At 44.1% G+C, this 23,979-nt stretch overlaps 1 protein-coding gene across 2 annotated transcripts; it reads left to right on the top strand.

The window, feature by feature from the left end:
• The first annotated feature begins 1,065 nt into the window (after window positions 1-1,065).
• On the top strand, window positions 1,066-22,389 carry LOC115416195 (2-acylglycerol O-acyltransferase 2-A-like). Of its 2 annotated transcripts, none has more exons than XM_030129919.1 (9): window positions 1,066-1,347; window positions 13,554-13,732; window positions 13,909-13,969; window positions 15,464-15,607; window positions 18,656-18,786; window positions 19,237-19,280; window positions 19,395-19,485; window positions 20,662-20,770; window positions 21,771-22,389. In XM_030129919.1, the coding sequence occupies exons 1-9, from the start codon at window positions 1,254-1,256 to the stop codon at window positions 21,923-21,925; spliced, it is 1,008 nt and encodes a 335-aa protein (XP_029985779.1). In that variant the 5' UTR covers window positions 1,066-1,253; the 3' UTR covers window positions 21,926-22,389. The 2 variants fall into 2 exon arrangements, with proteins under 2 accessions (XP_029985779.1, XP_029985778.1); XM_030129918.1 differs by lacking the exon at window positions 1,066-1,347 and adding an exon at window positions 14,657-14,837 and having other exon boundaries at window positions 13,673-13,732; window positions 15,161-15,607.
• Window positions 22,390-23,979: the final 1,590 nt, after the last annotated feature.

The following is a 23,979-nucleotide window of genomic DNA, read 5'->3' as shown; positions in this document are numbered from 1 at the left end:
TTTCACCCAGTTTATCAGTAAATACATGTTTCTTTTCTTCTAATATTAAACCCATGGTGTCCAGATGAGTGGACATGTTCACACCTGCACAGAAAAAACATTCAGAAAAAATACAAGAACAATAATCACTTTGATTTTTAAATGCATGAAAAAGAATAAAGAACAAAATCTGGATTAATGTTCTTATAATTCATACATAAAAGGGTTAAACCTGTTCAGTAATTAAACCTGTTCAATAATTAAACCTGTTCAGTAATTAAACCTGTTCAATAGTTAAACCTGTTCAATAATTAAACCTGTTCAATAATTAAACCTGTTCAATAATTAAACCTGTTCAATAATTAAACCTGTTCAATAGTTAAACCTGTTCAATAATTAAACCTGTTCAATAATTAAACCTGTTCAATAGTTAAACCTGTTCAATAGTTAAACCTGTTCAATAATTAAACCTGTTCAATAATTAAACCTGTTCAATAGTTAAACCTGTTCAATAATTAAACCTGTTCAATAATTAAACCTGTTCAATAATTAAACCTGTTCAATAGTTAAACCTGTTCAGTTATTAAACCTGTTCAATAATTAAACCCGTTTGATTAAACTGATCATTAATTAGTTCCATCTGTTTGGACAAAATCATCACATTTACTTCAACTTTAATTATTTTTTAAAGTGATCTGAAGCCTGTATAATGTCCCCTGGACCCCGCCCCCTCCCCTCTGGACCCCTCCCCTCTGGACCCCTCCCCCTGGACCCGCCCCCTCTGTTCTCCCATCTGTAAGCTCGTGCACGGCTTCATGACGCCTCGTTCTGTGTCACTTTATTTCACAAACAACGTGAACGCGCCTGCATCCGCGCTCGCGCCCGTGTGTTTTCATACAGAGTTGTGATTGGCTGATAAGACTCCACCCTAGGGAAGGGCCGGCCCTGTCCAGTACGCATGCGCAGCAGAGGAGGGAGGGGAACGTGTTTTGAAAGTTTGGAGAAAGTTTCGACACTTTTGGGTTTGGAAAGAGTGACTTCAGACACACAGACACACAGACAGACAGGCTTCAGACAGACAGGGTGTAGACAGACAGACAGACAGACAGACAGACAGGCTTCAGACAGGGTGTAGACAGACAGACACACAGACAGACAGGGTGTAGACAGACAGACAGACAGACAGGTCACACACACACAGACAGCTCTGCCTCCAGGAGACACACCGAGACCTCGCCGTGCTCCCAGCCGGGTGAAGGAGCGCATCTGCCGGCATGACGATCGAGTTCGCCCCGCTGAACATCCCCCTGCGGAGGAGGCTGCAGACGGCGGCGGTGCTGCAGTGGGTCTTCTCCTTCCTGGCATTAGGTACCGAACCAGAACCAGCACAGACCAGAACCAGCACAGACCAGAACCAGCACAGACCAGAACCAGCACACAGACCAGAACCACCACAGACCAGAACCAGCACAGACCAGAACCAGCACACAGACCAGAACCACCACAGACCAGAACCAGCACAGACCAGAACCACCACAGACCAGAACCAGCACACAGACCAGAACCAGCACAGACCAGAACCACCACACAGACCAGAACCAGCACACAGACCAGAACCACCACAGACCAGAACCAGCACACAGACCAGAACCAGCACAGACCAGAACCAGCACACAGACCAGAACCACCACAGACCAGCACAGACCAGAACCAGCACACAGACCAGAACCACCACAGACCAGAACCAGCACACAGACCAGAACCACCACAAACCAGAACCAGCACAGACCAGAACCAGCACAGACCAGAACCCCTGTGTGTGTTCACATCAGCCTTCCTGGGTTCTAGTCTGGGTTAAAGTGTGTCCATGTGTGCATGTGTCCATGTGTGCATGTGTCCATGTGTTCATGTGTCCATGTGTCCATGTGTTCATGTGTTCATGTGTCCATGTGTTCATGTGTCCATGTGTTCATGTGTTCATGTGTCCATGTGTTCATGTGTCCATGTGTGCATGTGTTCATGTGTCCATGTGTTCATGTGTCCATGTGTGCATGTGTTCATGTGTGCATGTGTCCATGTGTCCATGTGTTCATGTGTCCATGTGTGCATGTGTCCATGTGTTCATGTGTCCATGTGTTCATGTGTCCATGTGTGCATGTGTCCATGTGTGCATGTGTCCATGTGTTCATGTGTCCATGTGTCCATGTGTTCATGTGTTCATGTGTCCATGTGTCCATGTGTTCATGTGTCCATGTGTTCATGTGTCCATGTGTCCATGTGTCCATGTGTTCATGTGTCCATGTGTGCATGTGTTCATGTGTGCATGTGTCCATGTGTTCATGTGTCCATGTGTGCATGTGTCCATGTGTTCATGTGTCCATGTGTCCATGTGTCCATGTGTTCATGTGTCCATGTGTCCATGTGTCCATGTGTTCATGTGTTCATGTGTCCATGTGTTCATGTGTCCATGTGTGCATGTGTGCATGTGTTCATGTGTCCATGTGTGCATGTGTTCATGTGTCCATGTGTCCATGTGTTCATGTGTCCATGTGTTCATGTGTCCATGTGTTCATGTGTCCATGTGTGCATGTGTCCATGTGTCCATGTGTGCATGTGTCCATGTGTGCATGTGTGCATGTGTTCATGTGTCCATGTGTGCATGTGTCCATGTGTTCATGTGTGCATGTGTTCATGTGTCCATGTGTGCATGTGTTCATGTGTCCATGTGTTCATGTGTCCATGTGTTCATGTGTGCATGTGTCCATGTGTTCATGTGTGCATGTGTTCATGTGTGCATGTGTCCATGTGTTCATGTGTCCATGTGTTCATGTGTCCATGTGTCCATGTGTGCATGTGTTCATGTGTGCATGTGTTCATGTGTGCATGTGTTCATGTGTGCATGTGTTCATATGTCCATGTGTTCATGTGTCCATGTGTGCATGTGTTCATGTGTGCATGTGTCCATGTGTTCATGTGTCCATGTGTTCATGTGTCCATGTGTTCATGTGTTCATGTGTGCATGTGTCCATGTGTGCATGTGTTCATGTGTTCATGTGCAGTTCATCCACTCCTCAGTTCCAGATCAGACCCACACACTGTGGATGTGATTAGAGCAGAGGTCACCTGAGGTCACCTGAGGTCACCTGAGGTCACATGACAAACTCTGACAGTTGGTAAAGACTGGATCAATACACTACAGCTCTGCTTAATATGTGTCTCTCTCTATGCATATCTATCTATCGATCGATCGATCGATCGATAGATAGATATAGATATTACATTCAAGGAAAAAACAAACGCTCCATTTTCGTTTTCTTCATTTGTTCATAAATATCTGTTATTTCCAAACGTCAAACTCCAGTCAGTTCAGTTTGATTCTGAGTCCAAATGAAAGGATTGTTTTTCTGCTTGAATTTTATTATCATTTAGAAGTGTATGTGTGTATGTGTGTATTTGTATATCAGTGTATCTGTGTATTTGTATATTAGTGTATTGGTGTATCTGTGTATTTGTGTATTTGTATATTAGTGTATCTGTGTATTAGTGTATCTGTGTATTTGTGTATTTGTATATTAGTGTATTAGTGTATCTGTGTATTTGTGTATTTGTATATTAGTGTATCTGTGTATTTGTGTATTTGTGTATTTGTATATTAGTGTATTAGTGTATCTGTGTATTTGTGTATTTGTATATTAGTGTATTAGTGTATCTGTGTATTTGTATATTAGTGTATTAGTGTATCTGTGTATTTGTATATTAGTGTATTAGTGTATCTGTGTATTTGTGTATTTGTATATTAGTGTATTAGTGTATCTGTGTATTTGTGTATTTGTATATTAGTGTGTGTTCAGGAGTCAGACTCAGATGACCTGGACCTGTGCTCAGCTGTGAACAAACATTAACTATAAAAGACACAAAATGGAACACACACACATCTGTCCACAGTGACACCAGTACTGCAGCTGCACAGAAGGAACCACTGGTATGGTTCACCTGGACGGAGCAGACGGGAGCCCGGCGCCACCTCCTCCGAGAGGCCGTCCGCCGTCACACTGACGGTCCACCCGTGGAATGTCCACCTAGAGAGACCAGGAACCTTCACCCTCAACACCGTCTCCTCGACCACTTTTCCCTCCGACCACCGCTATCCTCGGGGACTCCATCATCCGTCACGTCCGTTTCTTTAACACCATAACCAGGTGTTTTTCCTGGTTCCACCGTCACCTCCATCCTCCATGAACTCCCTCAGCTGCTGCTCTCACTGCCGTCCACCGTTACCCGGATCATAGTTCACGTGGGCTTCAATGACACTTCTCTTCAACAGTCCGAAGTGACAAAGGTTCATTTTAAAAACCTCTTTGATAAACTGAAAGGATCCGGGAAGGCTGTTTTCATTTCCGGGCCCCTCCCCTCCTTTGCCCGTGGTGTGGGCCGTTTCAGCCGACTCCTCAGCCTGAACACCTGGCTCCAGTCCGCCTCTGCTCTGAACGGCTTCAGTTTTATTGATAACTTTAATCTGTTCTGGAACCGCCCCTCCTTCTATAAGTCTGATGGTGTCCACCCCTCTAGACTAGGCAGCAGGGTCTGGGCTCAAAACATCCAACACGCTGTCCTGACCAAAACCACACCCACACCTATGTGACTATGCCCTCCCTCTTCTGCTGCAGTCACCTGCTCCCCCTGCTGGTCACATCTAATATCACCACGTTCAGAGTCTCCTATAAAATCTGTAGTGAGAATAAACACCACCCCAACTGATCTGTCCTCCTCTCCCAGGCCCTCACTGTCCACCTGTCAATCACCCTCCTCAGTGAATTCCTCTTCTCCTTCCCCATCTCCAGCAGCCTACACCTCTGCCTTGCTCTTCTCCATTCCTGTCATATCCAGGTCTCATATGGGGTTTCACTCTGCTAAAAGGCATCGTAGGTGGTTCAGACAAATCCCATTACACACAGCGGACACCAACACCATGATGTCACCACCACCTAGCCGGTTTGGATTACTAAATGCACGTTCCATTGCCAATAAATCCTTCTCCCTAAATGAGCTTTTTACCAACAGGAACTTGGATGCATTATTCCCGACGGAGACGTGGCAGAGGGATGGGGAGTTCATTCATTTAAATGAACTGTGCCCTCCTGGCTGCTCTGCTGTTGGTCAGCCCTGCCCCTGTCGCCGGGGCGGTGGCCTTGCTGTAGTGCACCAAGACAAATACATATGCAGAGGGATGAGCACCGATGACTTTCACTCATCTGAGTCACAAATGATCCAGATTGGCTGGTCCGGTGTGTTTTCCTGTTTCTTAATCTGCCGTCCCCCTGGCCCTGCTGGTGCCTTCTGAAACCATGTGACTGATTTCCTTACATCAATAATAAAACTGGAGAAGGTTTGAATTCTTGGGGATTTCAATCTGCACATCGACAACGACTCATCCAGCCCAGCAATGGAACTTTTAGCCATGACTGACACTTTTAACCTCAAACAACATGTATCTGGCCCCACCCACAGGAAAGGCCACACCCTGGACCTGGTTTTCTCACTGGGCTTACACGTCACAAATGTGTGTGTTGAGGATGTCCACTTGAGTGACCATTGTGGTGTGTTTTTTGACTTATGTGTGCCTCTGGATAGGGCTGCGCGATTTTGGCAAAAAAAAAAAATCCCAATTTTTTCCTCTAAAAATTCGATTTTCGATTTTGATTTCGATTTTTGGGTAAAACTACAAAAGACAACAGAAGTCAGCATGTCGTTTTCGTGAGCAGCCCACAATGCAAGGCACTGCTCTGACCTCAAATCTGTGATGGGATCACATGTTGAACCCACAGAAGTTTAGTTTTTCTTAATTAAATCTTTATTGAATGAAGTCGAGTATACAAACAATGTATACAACAAGAAAATAACATAAGTTTGCCAGGGGGAATACACTATAATACAATGTCCAAATCAGAGCAAATACTTATGTTTTTTATACCTTTTTTATACCTGCCTTTTTGTTTCCAGATTTATCGAACAGCTTTAAATAAAGTTCAACATCTTTCAAAAAATAAATAATATTTGGTTTTGTGTTAAATAACTTACATTTGTGAATGAAAAATTTAGCAAGTAAGAGGACTAAATTAATTATTAAATATACATATATATATATATATACATATATATATATATATATATGTATTTTTTTATTTTTTATTTTTTCTGGGCATCTGGGCCCACAGAAGTGATACCAATGTAAGTCAGTGACAGGCACCAGTCGTGCGTGCGTGGACCAGGTTAATATGAGTGATTCACATGCGGTTCTATTTAAACTGAAGGATCTGTGCGTGGAACAGACCGACCCAGGACACACTGGAGGGATTCTATCCTGGAGCTGGTGGATGTGTGTGTGCAGGGGGCTGTGTGGGCTCCTCTGCTGAGGCTGATGACCCCGACACCCGGACCCGGATCGGAAGAAGACAGTACGGTACGGATCCAGGACAACGGAACTTGAGTGATCCGCATGCAGTTGTATTTCAGTTGTGGGATCCGTGCGTGAAGCCACAGCTTACATTGGTATAAGTACTGTGGGCTCATTAGCATGTTTACAGTCCGGTCATTACACAGACTTCTGTGACAGACCGCTGTCACTTACAGGGGGAGGAGCCTATGGGAGCCCGCAAGCGCGCGGCCCACAGGCACGAGAGAGATGAAATCGATTTTACGATTTCGTTTTTAAAAATCGTCCTAATTAAAAAATCCGATTTTGATTTAAAATCGATTAATTGTGCAGCCCTACCTCTGGAGCCCAAGCCTGCACCTAGAAGGGCCAACAGGAGGATCATTACAGAGTCCACAGCCCAGGTTCTCCGTGCCCTGTTTAACCCTAGTCTTCTTCATGAGTGTTCTGATGTTGATGAGTTTACCCAGTGCTTCTCCACACACTGCAGCTCTATTCTGGACCAGGTGGCTCCCCTGAAAACCAGTGTCACTGGTCAGTGGTCTTGTCCCTGGATAAATGAAAACATCTTAAACCTAAGGAGAACTTGTCGCAAACTGAGCGTCTTTGGAAATCAACCCAGTTGGAAGTACACAGGTTACATCTGAAAGATCTCATAACCTCATTAAATAAAATGATTAAGGAGGCAAGATCCAGCTACTTCCACAAACTTATAGGCACAAACAAGAAAAACCCCAAAGTAATCTGTGACACAGTCCAGTCCAGTGTGTCCCCTGCTGTCCCTGCTGCCCCCCCCCCCCCCCCCCCATGCTCTGTAAAGCTGACAGCAGTGACTTCCTAAACTTCTTCACAGACAAGATCAGGGATATTAAACACCATATCCCACCACCCTCTGGCCGTCTGACCCTATCTGATCCCCCTCTTCAAACCTGGTCCTCTTTCGACCCTGTGACACTGGAGGACATCTCAGCACTTTTATCCAAAACAAAACCCTCCTCCAACTCTGCAGACCTCCTCCCCCATAAGCTCCTTGTCGGTGTCTTTGACACTATTGGACCATGGGTCATAAAGTTTTTTAACCTGTTGCTCACAACTGGTTTGTTTCCCAGCTCCTTCAAACAGGCCATCATAGAACCTAAACTAAAGAAAACCACACTGGACCCCACAGACTTCAAAAGCTACAGGCCCATTTCAAAGCTCCCCCTATTGGCCAAAATCCTTGAGAAGGCAGTGTCTAAACAACTGACAGCTTTTCTGGAGACACACCAGATCTATGACACTTTTCAGTCTGGGTTTAGACAACGCCACTCAACACAAACCGCACTATTAAAAGTGTCCAGTGACATCCTGATGGAGGCCGACTCCAGGAAATCCAGGGTCTTGGTCCTGCTAGATCTGTCCTCGGCCTTTGACACAGTGGACCATACCATAATGATTGAGAGACTGAGGGACCTGGTAGGGATGTCAGGTCCTGTGCTAGACTGGTTCTCCTCTTACCTGACCGGCAGAAGCTTCACTGTGTCAATAAACAACTTCCAATCTGACTCAGCGGATCTACTGTGTGGTGTGCCCCAAGGCTCTGTCCTGGGACCAGTCCTATTCTTACTCTATGTCCTCCCACTTGGCCACATTATCCGACAGTACAGTGATGTCTCCTATCATCTATTCACAGATGACATCCAGATATACTGCTCCTTTAACTCCTCTGAGCCCCACAAACTGAGTTCCTTAATCATCTGCTTGTCAGAGCTGAAGCAGTGGCTAAATGAGAACAGCCTCCAGCTGAACTCCAGTCAAACACAGACCCTCATCACTGACCCGGACAGTGCAATCCCAGGGATCAAACATCACCTTGGAGACCTGAGTTCCTCGGTAAAGACAAAACTGAGGAATCTGGGTGTCATCTTTGACCAGGACATGTCTTTAGAATTCTACTCCAAACACCTGGTGACAAACTGTTTCTTCCAAATACGCAACATCTCCAAACTCAGATCTGTTGTGTCCACAAATGAGCTCCAGATGATCGTTCACACTTTGGTGTCTTCTGGCTTAGACTACTGCAACAGCCTGTTTACATGTTTAAACAGAAGGAGCTGGCCCGTCTACAGTTTGTCCAGAACTCTGCTGAAGGCTCCTGACCCGCACAAACAGGAGAACCCACATCACTCCCATCCTTAAATCTCTCCACTGGCTCCTGTTCTAGATCGTCTTCATTTTAAATTCTGGTGCTAACTTTCCAGGCTCTACATGTCCAGGTCCCTGCAGACACTACTGCCCTGATCCAGCCCTACAGCTGGACTCGTAGCCTGAGGTCTTCAGGACAGCACCTGCTGATGGTTCAACACACCTGCTGATGGTTCCACACACCTGCTGATGGTTCCACCTGCTGATGGTTCCACACACCTGCTGATGGTTCCACCTGCTGATGGTTCCACACACCTGTTCTAGCACACGCGGTGACAGGTCTGTTAAAGCTGTGGACCACGTCTGTGGAATGACCTGCCTCTACACCTACGGTCCATGGACTCTGTACAGAGCTTTAAGAAACACCTGAAACCCTCCTGTTCAAACAGGCTGTTTAGTCTCCCACCTGACCCAGGACCACCACAGACTGACCACACTGTAAGGATTCATCATACAGTACTCCATGTGACCCCCCCCCCCCCCCAGTCTCTCTCTATCTCTCTCTCTTTTCTCCTCCTTTCCTCTCTCTCTTTAACCCTCTCTCTCCTCCTGTCACTCGTCCATCCTCCAGGTTTAAACCTGTTAAAGGGACCGTTTCCTTCCACTGTCACCACCAGTGTTTACTCCTGGAGGACTCTGGTGGGTCTGGAAACTGGATCTGATTCTGAAACTGGATCTGATTCTGAAACTGGATCTGATTCTGAAACTGGATCTGATTCTGATTTGAACTGATAAAGAACTTTGTGACTGTCTGTGAAGAGTGCTCTAAATAAAATGTACTTATTTATATACACATATGTATACATATATACACATATATATACATATAAATATATATGTATACATATATACACATATACATACATATATACACATATATATATATATATATACATATATACACATATATATACATATAAATATATATGTATACATATATACACATATACATACATATATACACATATATACATATATACACATATATATATATACATATATACACATATGTATACATATATATACATATATACACATATAAATATATATATACATATATACACATAGATCTACTTGACTCCAGTGTTTTTCAACCTCTGGTCCTGACCCCATGTGAGGTCACCTGGAATTTCTGGTAATTGCTAAAAAACAAAAAAAAAAAACAAAAAAAAAAACATCAAATAAAAAATGCACTAATATAAATGTATGTGAGTTAAAGGAAACAGTTCCAGTAAAAAAACAGACTGAGTTTCAGTTTCAGCTCCAGTTTGTTCAGTTTTAACTGTAAATGACAGCTGGACTGACTGGACACATACTGGACACATACTGGACACATACTGGACACATACTGGACATATACTGGACACATACTGGACATATACTGGACACATACTGGACATATACTGGACACATACTGGACACATACTGGACACATACTGGACATATACTGGACACATACTGGACACATACTGGACATATACTGGACACATACTGGACATATACTGGACACATACTGGACACATACTGGACACATACTGGACATATACTGGACACATACTGGACATATACTGGACAAATACTGGACACATACAGGACACATACAGGACACATACTGGACACATACTGGACATATACTGGACACATACAGGACATATACTGGACACATACTGGACATATACTGGACACATACTGGACATATACTGGACATATACAGGACACATACTGGACAGATACTGGACACATACTGGACAGATACTGGACACATACTGGACATATACTGGACAAATACTGGACATATACAGGACACATACTGGACACATACTGGACACATACAGGACATATACTGGACACATACTGGACATATACAGGACACATACTGGACACATACTGGACATATACAGGACACATACTGGACACATACTGGACACATACTGGACACATACAGGACACATACTGGACACAAACTAGACATATACTGGACAGATACTGGACACAAACTGGACAGATACAGGACACATACTGGACAGATACTGGACATATACTGGACACATACTGGACAGATACAGGACACATACTGGACACATACTGGACACATACTGGACATATACTGGACACATACTGGACACATACTGGACATATACTGGACACATACTGGACAGATACAGGACACATACTGGACACATACTGGACATATACAGGACACATACTGGACATATACTGGACACATACTGGACATATACAGGACACATACTGGACACATACTGGACACAAACTAGACATATACTGGACACGTACTGGACACAAACTAGACATATACTGGACTGATACTGGACACAAACTGGACAGATACAGGACACATACTGGACAGATACAGGACACATACTGGACACATACTGGACATATACAGGACACATACTGGACATATACTGGACACATACTGGACATATACAGGACACATACTGGACATATACAGGACACATACTGGACACATACTGGACACAAACTAGACATATACTGGACACGTACTGGACACAAACTAGACATATACTGGACAGATACTGGACACAAACTGGACAGATACAGGACACATACTGGACAGATACAGGACACATACTGGACACATACTGGACATATACAGGACACATACTGGACATATACTGGACACATACTGGACATATACTGGACACATACTGGACAGATACAGGACACATACTGGACACATACTGGACATATACAGGACACATACTGGACACATACTGGACACAAACTAGACATATACTGGACAGGTACTGGACACATACTGGACAGATACTGGACACATACTGGACATATACTGGACACAAACTGGACAGATACTGGACATACTGGACATATACTGGACAGATACTGGACACATACTGGACATATACAGGACAAATACTGGACAGATACTGGACATATACTGGACACATACTGGACATATACTGGACACATACTGGACATATACTGGACATATACAGGACATATACTGGACACATACTGGACATATACTGGACACATACTGGACAGATACAGGACACATACTGGACATATACAGGACACATACTGGACATATACTGGACACATACTGGACATATACAGGACACATACTGGACACATACTGGACACAAACTAGACATATACTGGACAGATACTGGACACATACTGGACAGATACTGGACACATACTGGACACATACTGGACACAAACTGGACAGATACTGGACATACTGGACATATACTGGACACATACTGGACAGATACTGGACACATACTGGACATATACAGGACATATACTGGACATATACAGGACACATACTGGACATATACAGGACATATACTGGACAGATACTGGACATATACAGGACATATACTGGACACATACTGGACATATACAGGACAGATACTGGACACATACTGGACATATACTGGACATATACAGGACAGATACTGGACAGATACTGGACATATGCTGGACATATGCTGGACACATACTGGACACATACTGGACAGATACTGGACACATACTGGACAGATATTGGACACATACTGGACAGATACTGGACACATACTGGACACATACTGGACAGATACTGGACACATACTGGACACATACTGGACACATACTGGACAGATATTGGACACATACTGGACATATACTGGACATATACAGGACAGATACTGGACACATACTGGACACATACTGGACATATACTGGACATATACAGGACAGATACTGGACAGATACTGGACATATACTGGGCACATACTGGACACATACTGGACAGATACTGGACACATACTGGACAGATACTGGACACATACTGGACATATACAGGACAGATACTGGACAGATACTGGACATATACTGGGCACATACTGGACACATACTGGACACATACTGGACATATACTGGACAGATACTGGACACATACTGGACAGATACTGGACACATACTGGACATATACTGACCCTTTTATCTACACCTGGAGTTCCTGCCTTCATTTATAATAATAAACTTTATACAGACTAAATGTGTCTGACATTAACGTTTACAGAGAATAAAAAACTATTACAGGATCAAAAACAAATGAATTTTAGTAAAAAACAAAAGTTTCCATTTTAAATGTGTGGTCGACAGAAGTTTGTGATTTCTAAATGAGGTCAAGAGTTAAAAAGTTTGAACCACTGGTTTAATAGAAAAGAAAAACAGTCCATGAAACAAATACAATAATAAACTAAAATGTGTTGAATGAATGTTGACTTTTGTTCCAGCTGCTCATGAAGTGTCCATGTCAGACTGTAAACACATGCAGCTGTTTGGTTCTGTTCCACAGCTGAACTCAGACTCCAGTCCAAACATACGAACAGTTCATGTGTGCTTTAAACTCCAGTCTGTTTATGATATGGGACATGTTCATGAGCTGAAACTGAAACTGAGCCACACACTGAGTGAACCAAGCTGAAGTTCAGGACAGGAAGGAGGAGGGGAAGAAAAAGCAGATCCTTCAAAATAAAAGCAGAGTGAAAAACAGCAGATCCTTCAAAATAAAAGCAGAGTGAAAAACAGCAGATCCTTCAAAATAAAAGCAGAGTGAAAAACAGCAGATCCTTCAAAATAAAAGCAGTGGTGTTGGACTGGTTCCATCTGTGATGATGAAATATTTGTGCATTGACTTTGAATTTGACAGTGACCGGATGTGGGTCAGCTGGGTCACATGTGACCCCCCAGGCCTTAAAGGTCCAGGTCTGGGTCTGGGTTAGGGTCAGTTTAAGAAGCACCAGGAACAGACAAAGGGGAACGGAGTGGGGGCCACCTGGGCCTTAAGGCCTGGGGGGTCACATGTGACCCAGCTGACCCAGACCTGGACCTTTAAGGCCTGGGGGGTCACATGTGACCCAGCTGACCCAGACCTGGACCTTCTCTCTCTCTCTTTCAGCTCAGTTCTGTTTGGCTGCCTTCATCCTCCTCCTGCTCTCTGATTGGTGGATTCTGGCTGTGCTCTATGCTGGTTGGCTGTTTCTGGACTGGGACACGCCCACCAGTGGGGGTCGGAGGTCACAGTGGGTTCGCAGCTGGAGCGTCTGGGATTACTTCAGGGATTACTTTCCTATAACGGTAGAGTATTGATTACTGCTGATCAATCAGAATATGATTGACAGGTTATTGATCTGTGTCTGATCAGAATGTGATTGACAGGTTATTGATCTGTGTCTGATCAGAATGTGATTGACAGGTTATTGATCTGTGTCTGATCAGAATGTGATTGACAGGTTATTGATCTGTGTCCTCAGCTGGTGAAGACGGTGGACCTGGACCCCAAACACAACTACATCTTTGGTTTCCATCCACATGGTGAGAGAGAGAGAGAGAGAGAGCACCCTGGACGATCAACACACACAACAGGAGTCTGACCCGGTTCCAGGACCTGGGACCAGAGTCTGACCCGGCTCCAAACCCAGAGTCTGACCCGGTTCCAGGACCTGGGACCAGAGTCTGACCCGGCTCCAAACCCAGAGTCTGACCCGGTTCCAGGACCTGGGACCAGAGTCTGACCCGGCTCCAAACCCAGAGTCTGACCCGGAACCCGGAGCCAGACCCAGAGCCGGACCCGGGTCTGGATCCCGAGCCGGACCTGGGACCGGAGTCTGACCTGGGTCCAAACCCAGAGTCTCTATATCTAGAGTATATGTACCTGTCTCCCTCTCTCTACTTGTCTGTCTCTCTCTGTTGTACCTCTCTCTCTCTCTCTCTCGCTCTCTCTCTCAGTTGTACCTGTCTCTCTGTCTCAGCTGTACCTGTCTCTCTCTCCCTCTCTCTCTCTTAGCTGTACCTGTCTCTCTCTCTGTCTCTCTGTACCTGTCTCTCTCTCTCTCTCTCTGTACCTGTCTCTCTCTCTCTCTCTCTCTGTACCTGTCTCTCTCTCTCTCTCTCTGTACCTGTCTCTCTCTCTCTCTCTCTGTACCTGTCTCTCTCTCTGTCTCTCTCTCTCTGTACCTGTCTGTCTCTCAGGTGTACATGTGCCTGTCTGTCTCTCTGTAGGTGTGCTGGTTGCAGGTGCCTTCGGCTCCTTCTGTACTGAGTCCACAGGTTTCTCTCAGTTGTACCTGTCTCTCTCTCAGTCTCTCTCTCTCTCAGTTGTACCTGTCTCTCTCTCTCTCTCTCAGTTGTACCTGTCTCTCTCTCTGTCTCTCTCTCTCAGTTGTACCTGTCTGTCTCTCAGGTGTACATGTACCTGTCTCTCTCTCAGTTGTACATGTGCCTGTCTGTCTCTCAGGTGTACATGTGCCTGTCTGTCTCTCTGTAGGTGTGCTGGTTGCAGGTGCCTTTAGCTCCTTCTGTACTGAGTCCACAGGTTTCTCTCAGTTGTACCTGTCTCTCTCTCAGTCTCTCTCTCTCTCAGTTGTACCTGTCTCTCTCTCTCTCTCTCTCTCAGTTGTACCTGTCTCTCTCTCTGTCTCTCTCTCTCAGTTGTACCTGTCTGTCTCTCAGGTGTACATGTACCTGTCTCTCTCTCAGTTGTACATGTACCTGTCTGTCTCTCAGGTGTACATGTGCCTGTCTGTCTCTCTGTAGGTGTGCTGGTTGCAGGTGCCTTCGGCTCCTTCTGTACTGAGTCCACAGGTTTCTCTCAGTTGTACCTGTCTCTCTCTCAGTCTCTCTCTCTCTCAGTTGTACCTGTCTCTCTCTCTCTCTCTTTCTCTCTCAGTTGTACCTGTCTCTCTCTCTGTCTCTCTCTCTCAGTTGTACCTGTCTGTCTCTCAGGTGTACATGTACCTGTCTCTCTCTCAGTTGTACATGTACCTGTCTGTCTCTCAGGTGTACATGTGCCTGTCTGTCTCTCTGTAGGTGTGCTGGTTGCAGGTGCCTTCAGCTCCTTCTGTACTGAGTCCACAGGTTTCTCTCAGTTGTTTCCTGGTCTCACTCCTCACCTGCTCATGCTGCCGTTCTGGTTCAGAGTTCCACTGTTCAGAGAATACATCATGTGTGGAGGTACACACACAGACACACACATACACACACATATACACATATACACACATACACACACAGACACACACATACACACACATACACACACAGACACACACATACACACACAGACACACACATACACACACATATATACACACACAGACACACACATACATACATATACACACACATACACACATACACACATATACACACACATATACACATATACACACACATACACACATATACACACACGTATACACACATGCACACATATACACACACATACACACAAAGACACACATACACACACGAATATACACACACATGTATATATATATATATATATATATAGAGAGAGAGAGAGATCCTATATTAGATTCTATGTTAGATCCTTTATTAGATCCTTTATTACATCCTCAGTAGATCCTTTATTAGATCGTATATTAGATCCTTTATTACATCCTCAGTAGATCCTTTAATAGATCCTATATTACATCCTCAGTAGATCCTATATTAGATCCTTTATTACATCCTCAGTAGATCCTTTATTAGATCGTATATTAGATCCTTTATTACATCCTCAGTAGATCCTTTAATAGATCCTATATTACATCCTCAGTAGATCCTTTATTAGATCCTATATTAGATCCTTTATTACATCCTCAGTAGATCCTTTATTAGATCCTATATTAGATCCTTTATTACATCCTCAGTAGGTCCTTTAATAGATCCTATATTAGATCCTTTATTACATCCTCAGTAGATCCTTTATTAGATCCTTTATTAGATCCTATATTACATCCTCAGTAGATCCTTTATTAGATCCTACAGGGATTGGACAAAATAATGGAAACACCTAACATTGTGGCATCATAGAAGGTGTTTCCATTATTTTGTCCAACCCCTGTATATTACATCCTCGGTAGATCCTTTATTAGGTCCTATATTAGATCCTATATTACATCCTCAGTAGATCCTTTATTAGATCCTTTATTAGATCCTATATTAGATCCTATATTACATCCTCAGTAGATCCTTTATTAGATCCTTTATTAGATCCTATATTACATCCTCAGTAGATCCTTTATTAGATCCTTTAGTAGATCCTATATTACATCCTCAGTAGATCCTTTGTTAGATCCTTTATTAGATCCTATATTACATCCTCAGTAGATCCTTTATTAGATCCTATATTACATCCTCAGTAGATCCTTTATTAGATCCTGTATTAGATCCTATATTACATCCTCAGTAGATCCTTTATTAGATCCTATATTACATCCTTAGTAGATCCTTTATTGGATCCTATATTAGATCCTATATTATATCCTCAGTAGATCCTTTAGTAGATCCTATATTACATCCTCAGTAGATCCTTTAGTAGATCCTATATTACATCCTCAGTAGATCCTATATTAGATCCTATATTACATCCTCAGTAGATCCTTTATTAGATTCTATATTACATCCTCAGTAGATCCTTTAGTAGATCCTATATTACATCCTCAGTAGATCCTTTATTAGATCCTATATTACATCCTCAGTAGATCCTTTATTAGATCCTATATTACATCTTCAGTAGATCCTTTATTAGATCCTATATTAGATCCTATATTACATTCTCAGTAGATCCTTTAGTAGATCCTATATTACATACTCAGTAGATCCTTTATTAGATCCTATATTACATCCTCAGTAGATCCTTTAGTAGATCCTATATTACATCCTCAGTAGATCCTTTAGTAGATCCTATATTACATCCTCAGTAGATCCTTTAGTAGATCCTATATTACATCCTCAGTAGATCCTTTATTAGATCTTATATTACATCCTCAGTAGATCCTTTAGTAGATCCTATATTACATCCTCAGTAGATCCTTTATTAGATCCTATATTAGATCCTATATTACATCCTCAGTAGATCCTTTAGTAGATCCTATATTACATCCTCAGTAGATCCTTTAGTAGATCCTATATTACATCCTCAGTAGATCCTTTAGTAGATCCTATATTACATCCTCAGTAGATCCTTTAGTGGATCCTATATTACATACTCAGTAGATCCTTTATTAGATCCTATATTACATCCTCAGTAGATCCTTTAGTAGATCCTATATTACATCCTCAGTAGATCCTTTAGTAGATCCTATATTACATCCTCAGTAGATCCTTTATTAGATCTTATATTACATCCTCAGTAGATCCTTTAGTAGATCCTATATTACATCCTCAGTAGATCCTTTATTAGATCCTATATTAGATCCTATATTATATCCTCAGTAGATCCTTTAGTAGATCCTATATTACATCCTCAGTAGATCCTTTAGTAGATCCTATATTACATCCTCAGTAGATCCTTTAGTGGATCCTATATTACATCCTCAGTAGATCCTTTAGTGGATCCTATATTAGATCCTATATTACATACTCAGTAGATCCTTTAGTAGATCCTATATTACATCCTCAGTAGATCCTTTATTAGATCCTATATTAGATCCTATATTACATACTCAGTAGATCCTTTATTAGATCCTATATTATATCCTCAGTAGATCCTTTATTAGATCCTATATTACATCTTCAGTAGATCCTTTATTAGATCCTATATTAGATCCTATATTACATCCTTAGTAGATCCTTTATTAGATCCTATATTACATCCTCAGTAGATCCTTTATTAGATCCTATATTACATCCTCAGTAGATCCTTTAGTAGATCCTATATTACATCCTCAGTAGATCCCTTATTAGATCCTATATTACATCCTCAGTAGATCCTTTATTAGATCCTATATTACATCCTCAGTAGATCCTTTATTAGATCCTATATTACATCCTCAGTAGATCCTTTATTAGATCCTCTGTAGATCCACTGATCTCTTCCAGACTGGACCCAGACCAGCTGATCATTCACTGTTTGATCTGTCAATCGGCTTTGAACCAACAGGGTTAAAGGTCAGGGGGTGGAGGCAGTGCTGCTGTCTGATTGGCTGTCGTGGCAGTCGGACCGTTGGTGTGGGCGGAGCTCCAGCTGTGACGCTGTTTGTGTTCCTGTTCCAGGTCTGGTGTCCAGTTCAAAGTCCAGTCTGGGTCATCTGGTCAGCCGGCCGGAGGGAGGGAACGTGGCGGTGCTCGCAGTGGGCGGAGCCCCAGAGGCTCTGGACGCACGGCCCGGAGCGTTAACTTTACAGGTAGAGCAGTCCTTGAATGCATCACAGAGCGTTAACTTTACAGGTAGAGCAGTCCTTGAATGCACCACAGAGCGTTAACGTTACAGGTAGAGCAGTCCTTGAATGCACCACAGAGCGTTAACGTTACAGGTAGAGCAGTCCTTGAATGCATCACAGAGCGTTAACTTTACAGGTAGAGCAGTCCTTGAATGCACCACAGAGCGTTAACTTTACAGGTAGAGCAGTCCTTGAATGCACCACAGAGCGTTAACTTTACAGGTAGAGCAGTCCTTGAATGCACCACAGAGCGTTAACGTTACAGGTAGAGCAGTCCTTGAATGCATCACCTTCAGAAGCGTGCACGTGTCCAGAAGCGTGCACGTGTCCAGAAGCATGCACGTGTCCTCTCCTCCTGAACATCCTCCTCATTAAACGTCATTTAACTCGTGTTTGTTTTTGTGTTTTTTTTAGATCCTCAACAGAAAAGGCTTCATCAAACTGGCTCTGAAACACGGGTGGGTGGAGCTTCTCAGGGGCGTGGCCTGGTTTGAACCTATGTGCTTGTACATGTGAGTTGTGTGTATTTAGTGTGTATTTAGTGTGTATTTAGTGTGTTGATCTGTGTGCAGGGCTCAGCTGGTTCCGGTGTTTTCCTTTGGAGAAAACGAGCTCTTTGATCAGATGGAGAATCCAACTGGATCTGCACTGAGGAGGCTACAGGTACAGCCGCTAACCACAGCTAATGTTAGCATGACAGCCGCTAACCACAGCTAACGTTAGCATGACAGCCGCTACCCAGAGCTAACGTTAGCTTGACACCCACTACTCACAGCTAACGCTAGCATGACAGCCGCTACCTGGAGCTAACGTTAGCATGACAGCCGCTAACCACAGCTAACGTTAGCATGACAGCCGCTAACCACAGCTAACATTAGCATGACAGCTGCTACCCACAGCTAACGTTAACATGACAGCCGCTACCTGGAGTTAACATTAGCATGACAGCCACTACTCACAGCTAATGTTAGCATAACAGCCGCTAACCACAGCTAACGCTGGCATGACAGCCACTACCTGGAGCTAATGTTAGCATGACAGCCGCTACCTGGAGCTAACATTAGCACTGAACATAATGAAAACTGTTTGTATGACACCTGCTAGCCTGTAGCTAATGTTAGTATTGAACTGTTAGGAGTGTTAACATGACACCAGCTAGCCTGTAGCTAATGTTAGTATTGAACTGCTAGGACCGTTAGCATGACACCTGTTAGCCTGTAGTTAATGTTAGTATTGAACTGTTAGGACCGTTAGCATGACGCCTGTTAGCCTGTAGTTAATGTTAGTGTTGAACTGCTAGGACCGTTAGCATGACGCCTGTTAGCCTGTAGTTAATGTTAGTATTGAACTGCTAGGACCGTTAGCATGGCGCCTGTTAGCCTGTAGTTAATGTTAGTATTGAACTGTTAGGACCGTTAGCATGACGCCTGTTAGCCTGTAGCTAATGTTAGTATTGAACTGTTAGGACCGTTAGCATGACGCCTGCTAGCCTGTAGCTAATGTTAGTATTGAACTGTTAGGACCGTTAGCATGACGCCTGCTAGCCTGTAGCTAATGTTAGTAGTGAACTGTTAGGACCGTTAGCATGGCGCCTGCTAGCCTGTAGCTAATGTTAGTACTGAACTGTTAGGACCGCTAGCATGGCGCCTGTTAGCCTGTAGCTAATGTTAGTATTGAACTGTTAGGACCGCTAGCATGGCGCCTGTTAGCCTGTAGCTAATGTTAGTATTGAACTGTTAGGACCGCTAGCATGGCGCCTGTTAGCCTGTAGTTAATGTTAGTATTGAACTGTTAGGACCGTTAGCATGGTGCTAATTGTTTTGGTTGTGTGTTTGACAGAACCGGCTGCAGAGCATCATGGGAGTAGCTCTGCCTCTGTTTCACGCCAGAGGAGTTTTCCAGTACAGCTTCGGCCTGATGCCGTACCGACAACCCATACACACTATAGGTAACACAACTACTACACAACCCATACACACTATAGGTAACACAACTACACAACTACTACACAACCCATACACACTATAGGTAACACAACTACACAACTACTACACAACCCATACACACTATAGGTAACACAACTACACAACTACTACACAACGCATACACACTATGGGTAACACAACTACTACACAACCCATACACACTATAGGTAACACAACTACACAACTACTACACAACCCATACACACTATAGGTAACACAACTACACAACTACTACACAACCCATACACACTATAGGTAACACAACTACACAACTACTACACAACCCATACACACTATAGGTAACACAACTACACAACCCATACACACTATAGGTAACACAACTACACAACTACTACACAACGCATACACACTATAGGTAACACAACTACACAACTACTACACAACCCATACACACTATAGGTAACACAACTACACAACTACTACACACTACAGGTAACACAACTACACAACTACTACACACTACAGGTAACACAACTACACAACTACTACACAACTACTACACACTACAGGTAACACAACTACACAACTACTACACAACTACTACACACTACAGGTAACACAACTACACAACTACTACACACTACAGGTAACACAACTACACAACTACTACACACTACAGGTAACACAACTACACAACTACTACACAACTACTACACAGTACAGGTAACACAACTACACAACTACTACACAACTACTACACAACTACTACACACTACAGGTAACACAACTACTACACAACTACTACATAACTACTACACACTACAGGTAACACAACTACACAACCCATACACACTATAGGTAACACAACTACACAACCCATACACACTATAGGTAACACAACTACACAACCCATACACACTATAGGTAACACACATCTACTGTTACACAACTAATATCTCTCTCTCCCCCCCCCCCTCTCCCCCTCCTCCCCCCCCCCCTCAGTGGGCAGTCCTATCTCTGTTTCTCTCACTCCCTCTCCTGACAGTTCTGACATCAGTCGTCTTCATAAACTTTACCTCCAGAGTTTAACCGACCTGTTTGAACAGAACAAACTCAAGTATGGACTGAAGGAGGACCAGCACCTGACCTTCATCTGACCTCTGACCCATGACCTCTGACTTCACCTTCATCTGACCTCTGACCCATGAGCTCTGACCCCTGACCTCTGACCTGTTTGAACAGAACAAACTCAAGTATGGACTGAAGGAGGACCAGCACCTGACCTTCATCTGACCTCTGACCTCTGACCCCTGACCTCTGACCTGTTTGAACAGAACAAACTCAAGTATGGACTGAAGGAGGACCAGCACCTGACCTTCATCTGACCTCTGACCTCTGACCCCTGACCTCTGACCTGTTTGAACAGAACAAACTCAAGTATGGACTGAAGGAGGACCAGCACCTGACCTTCATCTGACCTCTGACCCATGAGCTCTGACCTCTGACCTGTTTGAACAGAACAAACTCAAGTATGGACTGAAGGAGGACCAGCACCTGACCTTCATCTGACCTCTGACCCATGACCTCTGACCCCTGACCTCTGACCTGTTTGAACATAACAAACTCAAGTATGGACTGAAGGAGGACCAGCACCTGACCTTCATCTGACCTCTGACCTCTGACCCCTGACCTCTGACCTGTTTGAACAGAACAAACTCAAGTATGGACTGAAGGAGGACCAGCACCTGACCTTCATCTGACCTCTGACCTCTGACCCCTGACCCTCTGACCTGTTTGAACAGAACAAACTCAAGTATGGACTGAAGGAGGACCAGCACCTGACCTTCATCTGACCTCTGACCCATGAGCTCTGACCTCTGACCTGTTTGAACAGAACAAACTCAAGTATGGACTGAAGGAGGACCAGCACCTGACCTTCATCTGACCTCTGACCCATGACCTCTGACCCCTGACCTCTGACCTGTTTGAACATAACAAACTCAAGTATGGACTGAAGGAGGACCAGCACCTGACCTTCATCTGACCTCTGACCCATGACCCATGAGCTCTGACCCATGACCTCTGACCTGTTTGAACAGAACAAACTCAAGTATGGACTGAAGGAGGACCAGCACCTGACCTTCATCTGACCTCTGACCCCTGACCCCTGACCTCTGACCTGTTTGAACAGAACAAACTCAAGTATGGACTGAAGGAGGACCAGCACCTGACCTTCATCTGACCTCTGACCTCTGACCCCCTGACCTCTGACCTGTTGAACAGAACAAACTCAAGTATGGACTGAAGGAGGACCAGCACCTGACCTTCATCTGACCTCTGACCTCTGACCCCTGACCTCTGACCTGTTTGAACAGAACAAACTCAAGTATGGACTGAAGGAGGACCAGCACCTGACCTTCATCTGACCTCTGACCCATGAGCTCTGACCTCTGACCTGTTTGAACAGAACAAACTCAAGTATGGACTGAAGGAGGACCAGCACCTGACCTTCATCTGACCTCTGACCCATGACCTCTGACCCCTGACCTCTGACCTGTTTGAACATAACAAACTCAAGTATGGACTGAAGGAGGACCAGCACCTGACCTTCATCTGACCTCTGACCCATGACCCATGAGCTCTGACCCATGACCTCTGACCTGTTTGAACAGAACAAACTCAAGTATGGACTGAAGGAGGACCAGCACCTGACCTTCATCTGACCTCTGACCCATGACCTCTGACTTCACCTTCATCTGACCTCTGACCCATGACCTCTGACCCCTGACTGTTGACCCCTGACATCACCCACAGGAATAGTGGACCCACTAAAGATGACGGTTCCAGTCTTCAGGTGGACCAGGTCCTGGTCTGGTGGTCTGAAAGTGGGCCAGGTCCTGGTCTCGGACCAGGGTCTGATTGGTGTGGATGGATCCTATGGGACAAGTCTTTCCATAATGACCAGATGACCTCTGTGTTGACCTTTAACCTCTGAACTATAGACCACGCCTCCTAATCAGATGGAACCTTACCTACAGAACATCTACAGAACATCAACAGAACCCATCACCTACAGAACACCAGTGGAACATCGGCAGAACCCATCACCTACAGAACACCAGTGGAACATCAGCAGAACCCATCACCTACAGAACCTCAGAAGAACCCATCACCTTCAGAACATCTGCAGAACCCATCACCTACAGAACCT

Source organism: Sphaeramia orbicularis, unplaced genomic scaffold (assembly GCF_902148855.1).
Source record: "Sphaeramia orbicularis unplaced genomic scaffold, fSphaOr1.1, whole genome shotgun sequence".
In the NCBI taxonomy this organism is placed as follows: Eukaryota; Metazoa; Chordata; class Actinopteri; order Kurtiformes; family Apogonidae; genus Sphaeramia; species Sphaeramia orbicularis.
The sequence above is the reverse complement of the archived record's forward strand: the minus strand, read 5'-3'. Positions and strand labels throughout refer to the sequence as shown.

What these genes read in the sequence shown, in the direction of transcription:
- LOC115416195 (XM_030129918.1), top strand. An exon ending in TGTACCTGTCTGTCTCTCAG is followed by an intron (nt 14,838 to 15,160) that starts GTGTACATGTAC and finishes TCTGTCTCTCAG; the next exon opens with GTGTACATGTGCCTGTCTGT. An exon ending in ACAACCCATACACACTATAG is followed by an intron (nt 20,771 to 21,770) that starts GTAACACAACTA and finishes CCCCCCCCTCAG; the next exon opens with TGGGCAGTCCTATCTCTGTT.